General features: G+C 53.8%; 1 protein-coding gene across 1 annotated transcript; it reads right to left on the bottom strand.

The window, feature by feature from the left end:
• Nucleotides 1-244: 244 nt before the first annotated feature.
• SLC25A42 (solute carrier family 25, member 42) lies at nt 245-8,286 on the bottom strand. The gene is made up of 7 exons (XM_006885966.1): nt 8,206-8,286; nt 4,995-5,100; nt 4,238-4,263; nt 3,803-3,969; nt 3,413-3,529; nt 2,868-3,019; nt 245-552 (listed from the first exon to the last, which is right to left on the bottom strand). The coding sequence occupies exons 1-7, from the start codon at nt 8,284-8,286 to the stop codon at nt 245-247; spliced, it is 957 nt and encodes a 318-aa protein (XP_006886028.1).
• Nucleotides 8,287-8,909: the final 623 nt, after the last annotated feature.

Here is an 8,909-nt window from a genome sequence, read left to right on the forward strand (position 1 = left end):
TGAAAGCGGAGACAGCGGGGTCCCACCCTGGACAGTGCCTCACTGCTTGCAGCCAGGCCTCTGCCTGCTGTCATCTCAGCCACGTCTGCACAGTCGGAGCATCCATCCTCCTGTCCCCCTCTGGCACTTCAGGCCCAGCAGGCGGGCGGGTCTGAGGCACTGTGCATGGGTGCGCTCCTTTTTCAGCTCTCTGCGAGTTCAGGAAACAAGAGGCGAACCCCGAACCCCGGCCCAGGGAGCAGCCCTAGCCCTGCAGGTGCTCGAGCAGGATCTGCATGAGGTCAAAGGTGGTGAAGCTGATGCCAACCGCGATGGGACCCTTGAGCCAGTTCATGCTCAGGCCCTTGTAGAGACCGCGCACCGCGCCCTCCTCACGCACGATGGTGCGCATCGTCTTCACGATGGAGGTGTGCGGGAAGCCCGTGACGCCCGCCGTCTGCATGCGCCGCCGCACCACGTCCAGTGGGTAGGAGGCCGACTGCCCGATGATGCCCGCGCAGGCCCCGAAGATCATGCGCTCGAAGGGGTAGGGCTGTCGGTGGCCGCTGTACTCTGCAGGGGAAACAAAGGTACAGAGTGTGGGATGCATGGCCTTCCCAGCAGGAGCTCCAGGTGCACTCGAGTACCCCGCCCAGCCCACCCTGTCAAATGTAACAGGGCAGGGCTGTGTGTCCGCACCCAGGACGCCCCTCTTCCTTCTTCTCACCAGAGCCCACGACTCTCAAAGTCCCCAGGCCATTCCTTTTTAAACAAACGTGAGCAGCCTACAGACATGTGGGGAGCTCTGGTGGCCTAGTGGTAAGAAACTGCACTGAAATCTCAAAGGCAAATTGCACACCTCACACACCTCAAAGGCAAAAAAAAAAACCCTCTCTGGTTCAAATTCATCAGCTGCTTTGCGGGAGACAGATGGGCGATCTCCTCCCATCTTTCTGCCTCTGAAAACCCGCTGGAGGGTCAGCTATTGGGTGGTTCTGACTTGACAATACACAACAACAATAACAACACCACAAACATGCCAGAAAGGTTCAAAGAATCCCTTGACAAAAGTCCTAGGGCCTGGAACGAGCTGTTGTCCACATCCCACCACTCCTGGTCCCTAGAGTCAATGCCTTCCTCACCAGTGCCCACCTCTCCCAGGTAAATGTTTCCAGAATGTTCATACTTTGCCATAATCAACACAGAGCAAGAGGCCTGATGGGTCTTTCGAGGCCCCTGCAGGTGTCAAAAAGAGAAGAAAGTCTGCATGAGCCACCAGCAGGGATTCTCTATGGGAAGTTCTGCCACAAAGAGTGACTCCTGATGTGAACTGGGAACTTGAGCTAATACTGGTTCATTAGTGGGAACAAATGTGCCACACAAATGCAAGATGCGACTATCAGAAGAGCCTGTGCAGGGGGAAGAGGGCCTGCAGGAACCCAAGGACTGTCTGAGGAGCCCTGGTGGTGCAGGGCGCTCAGCGGAAGGCCCAGTGCGTGTAAGCCGTGGTGGTCGGCTTTTGTGAAGACTGCAGCTTCAGAAAGCATAAGGCCACTTCTGCTCTGTCCTCTACAGTTGTCAGAAATCGGACTGGACTCTGCGGCCTCGGGTTCTAGACATCCTCAGCAGTTTGTTTCAAAATTTGAAACTGCTTTAAACAATCAAATCTACTTTGAAAATTCAGCTCTAAGAGTGCAAAGCTGAATTTAAAAATGTCATTTGTTCCCCAGACTGGTAAAAACCTTTAACGGGTCTGACAGTGTTGGTGAAGCCAAGCACAGCGGCCTGAGGGGCTGCGGCCCAGTGAAGCCCAGCCTGGTGACCACACCCCAAAGCCTGCTTTCAGGGGTGGCTGGTTACAGAGGAAAGCTGTAAGCAGCCGCCTGGGGGCGCACCTGAGTCCTCTGCAAAGATGATCCCAGAGTCACACTCAATTCAGGGCAGCTGACTAAGCAAGTGTTCAAAGGCCGTGTTGAAGGAATGCAGGACTCCTGACCCCGCACCTGTGAAGGTGACCTCTGTGGGGCCAGAGTGAGGAACCCTACTCAAGTCCTTAGGAGCCATTCGGAAGGGTTTTCCCCTCGTCCTGCCCCACCCTCCACGCCTCCAGCCTGGCAGAATCACCTTCTGTTCTTTAAAGGCGCCCACCTGGTGGTTAAGGCAGCTACAGGAGACTGACGCCATCCTAGAGGCCAGCTCCTGCCTCAGAGGGGAACGCTCACCACAGGGCGCTCAGAGGGTCCCAGAGGGGAAGGGGAGCCATTACCCTGTGAGTGTCACTCCTGTAGTCATTAAACTTCTAATGTACTTTTAACAACCCACAGGTGCATTTTTAAAGCTGGTTAGAGGGCTACGCTCCACATTTTTAATAAAGGATCCTGGGGAGGGGAGACCTGGGATTTACCAACATTTTATCTCATCAACAAAGAACATTTTGCAGCAAACGAGACAACATATGAATAACTGTCCTTTCTGGACAGCAGGTATAGATGTTCCGGTAGCATTCTCTGTACCTTTATGTATTTCTAAGTGTTCTCAAAATTATCAAAACCAAAGCGCATCTCTGATGTTGCAGTTCCACCTGCACGCTGAGCTCGTGTATGAGCACGGGCAGGTGACCGTGTGTGCTGTGAGGGACCCCACTGCGCTCCTGTGTGATAACGGACGGGTGACCGTGTGTGCTGTGAGGGACCCCGCTGCGCTCCTGTGTGATAACGGACGGGTGACCGTGTGTGCTGTGAGGGACAGCCAGCCTACAGGAGGGTACACTGGATGCTGGCAGGATGACTCAGAGAACTTGGGTATCAAGGTTTCCTTGGCTCAAGTGTGAGCCCATGGATGTCAGGGCCCAGGACCTCACAACCCAAGCCCCGCCTCCTGCCCCTCACCTTTGTGCAGGTTCTTGAGCGTCTCATAGGTAAAGAAGCTTAGCCCTGCATATGGAATGACACCCAGAAGGGTGGGCGTGAAGCCGTGGTAGAGGGTCTTCAGGCCTTCCTCTCGAGAGATGCGGATGAAGACGTGAAAGATGTTGCTGTACCTGTGGGAAGGGTAGAGGATGGGAGGGTGGGGGATAGATGTGTGGCCCACCAGGGCGAGGGACCAAGTTCACAGCCACCTGCTCTCCAGGAGCTGGGCATGTGTCTGCAGCGAGGGGGCCTCCAGCTTTTGGGCACCGAGCCATGTGCTCTGGAATCACAGGGACCCATGCATGGAAGCTCTGACTCCCTTGTCAGCACTGGGGTTACCATGAGGGCTAGGCCTTTATTTCTCACTCTTATGCCCGTAACACATCTGTGCCCATTTCTGAAGGAAGCAGGCTGTGCTGTGCCTATCTGAGAAAGTCACCAGTGAGCAGGGGCTGGACCCGGGCTGGACCCAGGCAGGGCCCAGTGAGGGCTCTCTCTAGGGAACATGGGCCCTCGTGACTCACATCTCCTTTGGTGTCACAGCCATCCGTGCTCGTACCAGGTCCAGTGGGTAGGTCAGTGAGGCAGCCGTCGTTCCTGCCAGCGCACCCGCCAGGAGCCGGGGCCATGGGGGCAGGGCACTGTGGTGGAGGGCAGTGAGGATGAGACCCTGAGACATCGAGCCAGACAGATGGACATACACACCCGACAGAGAGAGAGGACAAGAGAAAGGGAAGGGGAGAGACACAGGGTCCAGCCCCAGGGCACTGACACTTCTCCATGAAGGGATGCCGGGCCCACCCCCCTTCCCTGGGGTCTTGCGGGGCTAGGGAGGGTAGGTCCAGGATCAGAGAGGGGACTAAGGAAGGGGACAGGACTGCAGAGGGGGCCAGAGAGGGTTCAGGGAGCCTCACTCTCCACAGAAGCCATAGTAGCGCCCCAGCACCCGCTTGTACTCCTCATGGGCGCTGAACTGGATGGCGGCATAGGGTACCACGCGCACCATGGTGGCCGAGTTTCCGCGCCACAGGCTGAAGAATCCCTCATTGAGGTAGGTGTAATAGAGCAGCCGGAAGGCCTCCTGGGGGGGGGTTAGAGGTCACCAGCCCACCTGTGCCTGAGGGCCACACTGTACATCAGGTGCCTTCCACCCCAGCCCTGCAATGTTCTAGGACACCATCCACTGGCAGAATTCCAGATCCCTGTATCCACACCCCCAGTAGCCTGGGGTCTAGCTGTAGGGTGGGATGCACAGGGAGAATGCATCTCTCTCTCACACAGTTCCCCTCTTTCCCTTCTAAGAGGACAGTTAGGGTGAGAAACCCAGAGTTGGTGGCCTAGCACCTCACCTTGGCAGAGAATCTCTTTGAAGACACTAGAAGTAAACACACAAAGCATGTTAGGTTGCAATTGTCACACCTGCCAGACACCACCCTGTGACCCCTGACCCCGTCAGTCTGCAGGGCCCACTGGGGACTGTGCTGTGAAGTGGTCACTGCAAGTCCTCCTTTGGGGCCAGGCATGGCTGGGGTGGGAGTGTCCCTGCAGCAGGTCTCTCTCTCCTTCCACCACTGAGGGGTCTCCATTCCCTACCCACCCACCCCAAGATCTCTCTCCAAAAGGGAAGTGGCCCATGCCCAGCTACCCCAGGATAAACATCGTGGGTCTCTGCAAGGGGCAGCTCCCAAGAGCGGCAGCAGGAGCCTGCAAGATGACCTCGCCGCATGCCTTCTGTTTGCTCTGAACTATGGCAGGCCTAGGAAGGGCTTGTACTGGGAAAGATCTAGAATCCCAGGCCATGTGGGCCAAGGAACAAAGGCTATGGCCCACAGTGCTCGCCCAGGGCCTAGACATCTGAATGTATTTGTACATGAGGGCATCTACGTACATGTATGCGTTTGTGTGTCATGTCTGCTCACTGAGCCTCACACTGGTCCCATGAGGGAGACGGAGATAAAACCTCCCACACTAAAGGTGCAGAGACTGAGGCACAGAGACCAGCTCCTGCAGAAAGAGTGTTCTCTCCTAACCCCTGCAGGGCAGTAGGGTATGGGGTCCTGGGCTCTGTCAGCATGCAGGACAGACAGACAGGAGGACGGCTTGTACCCTGGAAGATGATTTTGGTTCGGTCCAGTGGGGCTACCGCTGTCTTTGCAAGGGCACCGGCCAGGGCCCCGGAGAGCAAAGAGCTGAGCACGTCGTGGCGGCCACTCTGGAAGGAAGCACAGAACATGGCCATCAAGATGATGATGACCTCCTCATCGGGTGTCACAGCCAGACATTTCCCCAGCCTGCAGGTTCTCGCTGCACTGTTCTGGAGGTGTCTTTTGACACAGTTAAGGATTTAATATGTAGCAGGTCCCAATCGTCTGGTTGATCCACTACTGACTGCATTTTTCATTTACACTTGATAGCCTGCTTTTGCCATTGATTAGGGTCCCTAAATTTGCCCCACTTGTTCTTTCACGACCTTTATAGGCTTAGGTTTTATGCCTAGATCCTTGATCCATCTTGAGTTCATTTTTTTCTGTGTGGTATGAAGTATGGATCCAGTTTCCATTTTCTGCAAATAGATACCCAGTTAGTTGTGCCAGCACCAGACTGCACTGTATCTGGAGATAGCTACTGGCAGTACTGCTATTTTCACACTTTTTAAGTTTTCAGTTCTATAAGCATTGTAAGTTGTTGTTGAGTCAGAACTGACTCATAGTTGACCCACTAATGGCTTTCTGAGGTAGTTAATTGTATGGGAGGAGATTGCCCATCTTTTCTCCTGTGGGACAGTTGGTGGATTTGAACCATGTGCCTCTGGATTGGCAGTGCAACTCCTTACCACTAAGCCACCAGAGCCCTCCATTTTTTTAGGTCACTTTTGGGTTCCTTATAGTAGTCTATGGTTTTCGTGTGCCTTTGGTGAGGTTTATTCCTAAACACACCATCTTCTGGGTGGCTCTTGTTTTCCTCATTTCTTTTTCATAGGTCTCTCTGGTACTGTGGAGGAAGAAAACAGAATTTGGTATGTGGATCTTGGGTCCTGTTACTCTGCTGAACTGGTCAATCAGATCTAGTCATTTTCTTGCTGCATCTTTGGGATTTTCTATATACACGACAGTATCATCTGCAAGTAGGAATTTTACTGCCTCGTTGTCAATTTGGATGCCTTTATTTCCATTTTTCCCCCTTCCCGTCATTGCTCTAGCAAGGATTTTGATTACAGTATTGAATAGGAGTGGTGATAAGGGGCGTCTGTGTCTGGTTCCCATTAGCAAAGGGAATGCCTTCAATCTCTCCACTAAGAATAATTTTGGCTGCTGGCTTTCTTTACATGCTTTTAATTATATTGAAGAATTTCCCCTCTATTCCTATTTTGTTGAGCCTGACTGTATTTCTTCTCAGATTGATTTTTTTTCCCCCTCAGGCAGGCTCTGGTCTGTACAATCAACTCTTTTACTATGTTCCTTTTTCACTCAGAAGCAGGAGTGGCATCCACTTACGTAACAGCTTGCCTCCAGAAATCCTATGAACCTGGAGAAAGGATCAAAGTCACACAAGTGTTGAGGACTTTCATAGGGTTGCTATGAGTCGCCTACGACTTGACAGCACTTAACAACAACAACAGCTTTTCCATGGATCTTTCCTTGTCATTGTTAGGTACAGTCCAGTTGAGTATGACTCGTAGTGACCCTATGAACAGATCTGAAGCATGTGTATGCGGTGACTGTACAGACCACAGCTTGGGGTAAGGCACATCTTAGACCAAAAGGTCTAAATCACATCTGTGCTTTTTAAAACACATTAAAGGTGTCTTTTGCTGATTTGCCCAATGTGATCCATTGGATTTCTTGACTGTGACTTCTGTGGGTGGAAGGTGTGGCGGACTCTCATCAAGATGGTATGACCGAGTCAATCAAGAGGGACCTGAATAAGGTGGAGAGTGAGGATGGCACAGGACGGGGCAGAGTTCCAACCTGTCTTTCACAGCATAGCTATGAGTCATTGTTGACTCGAGGGCACCTGTCAACTTCACGGCCACTGCTACTTCTGTGGGCGTGGTGGCACATGCAGCAGAACAGCAGAAGGAAACCTCTGCAGTGTTCTGGAGGAAAGGTCACTAAAGCCCCAGGGCCAGGCCCGCCCTGAGTCTGGCCACTCCTGCTGAGGGCCAGGACCTGCCTGCCCTGTGCTCTGGCAGCTGGACTTGAAGTTCAGGAAGAGGTGAGAGGATGGCATCACTGTGACCTCTGGCAGAGTGGACTTTGTGTCCCGCCCCAGTGAGTGAGGGGTCAGTGTGTGGCTCACATGGAGTCAGGGGTTCTGCTTCTAGGGTGAATGGCACAGGCTGGGCAAGTTCTTTTGTTCTGGGGCAGGGGGAAGCTATTTTCTCTCAATTCACATGGAGGAATGCAGACAAAACTGCCTTAACCATAGCCCTTCAGGGGGCCCCTTCCAGGCTCTCCTATTCCCCTAGTATCTGGGCCCCTTGATGAGTCTCTAGCCCTACCCTGCACTTTCCACGATCATCTCCACTCCCCTACCTCCAAGTAACACAAGCTGGGCAATGCCATGGAAGGGGCGTGGGCATTAACACAAGCGGGGCAATGCCACGGAAGGGGTGTGGGCATTAACATAAGCTGGGCAATGCCACGGAAGGGGTGTGGGCATTAACATAAGCTGGGCAATGCCATGGAAGGGGTGTGGGCATTAACATAAGCTGGGCAATGCCACGGAAGGGGTGTGGGCATTAACATTAGCTGGGCAATGCCACAGCAGGGGTGTGGGCATTAACACAAGCGGGGCAATGCCACGGAAGGGGTGTGGGCATTAACATAAGCTGGGCAATGCCACGGAAGGGGCGTGGCCATTAAGACAAGCTGGGCAATGCCACGGAAGGGGCGTGGGCATTAAGACAAGCTGGGCAATGCCACGGAAGGGGCGTGGGCATTAAGACGAGTTGGGTAATCCTGTGGAAGGACTCAGGTTCCATTTGACAAAATCTTCAGTCTCCACAAGTGAGGGAGGAAAGGGCTCCCCACCTACTGTTCTTCACCCCAGCTTCCTGGCCAAATCTGTATCAGTGCGTCTTGATGAGTCGAATCTCCCACTTACCACCTACCACCCTGTTGGTCCCCATCTTCCCGTGGCCTTGCCAGCCCTGTTACATGGGCTAGGTGCACATGTGAGGGTGTTTGGCAGCAGACACGACAGAAAAATGAAGCGTTGACTTGGTGAGAACAGGCACGGCGCCGCAGCGATGGGCTGAGAGGGTGCAGGGCAGGGTCAAGTTCTCCAGATGTGGGGGGAGGGAGAAAGTACTTGCCTTTCTGGATCTGGGTGTGTGCAGGGTGGGCTCAGCATCCTCCGGCAGGTGTGCCGTGGCCTCCTTCACACCATTACCCATTCCAGGCCTGCTGGGCGGAGCCTTGGTCCTGGAGGGCAGAGAGACAGTGAGATGAGGCAGTTTGTCCCCAGGCACCTGGACAGAAGCCTCCAGCTCCCCTGGCTCAGCCACTGTGTCCTGCAGTGAGTGTGCCTGTGCCTGCCCCTGCCCCTTGTGTGACCGCTTAATGATTGATGAGAACGCTCCTGCTGCTTGCACCTCACACACCAGGTTCCCGGTGGTTTGTTTTTTAAGCTGGTGATGCAGTGGAGTCTTGGGCTCAGAGAGGCTGAGCTGTTCCCCTGAAGGTGCCCAGCAGGAAGGAGGGGCCAAGGATGGTGGGCAACCACACCCCTTCTTCACCAGGACAGATAAGCAGGTGTGGTGCTGAGACAGCCCACCTGCCCATCACCTCAAAACCTCCTCCCCCCACCTCCCCTGGGATTCCCTAGACAAGGACCCAAGTTTAATCATATGAACGCTTCCAGGAAGAAAAATCTGCTTTTCACTATGGGATGGTGGATGGTTTTTTGGACGCTCTAGGTTCCTCCCAGGAGGTACACATTGCCCTTACACTGGGGTGTGATGAAAACTCAGCGAAACATGACAAGTGTCCCACTGTGCAAAGGACAGGGATGGGCAGG

The sequence above is a fragment of the Elephantulus edwardii genome, unplaced genomic scaffold (assembly GCF_000299155.1).
Source record: "Elephantulus edwardii isolate Elephantulus edwardi_28Jun2011 unplaced genomic scaffold, EleEdw1.0 scaffold00045, whole genome shotgun sequence".
Taxonomy (NCBI): Eukaryota; Metazoa; Chordata; class Mammalia; order Macroscelidea; family Macroscelididae; genus Elephantulus; species Elephantulus edwardii.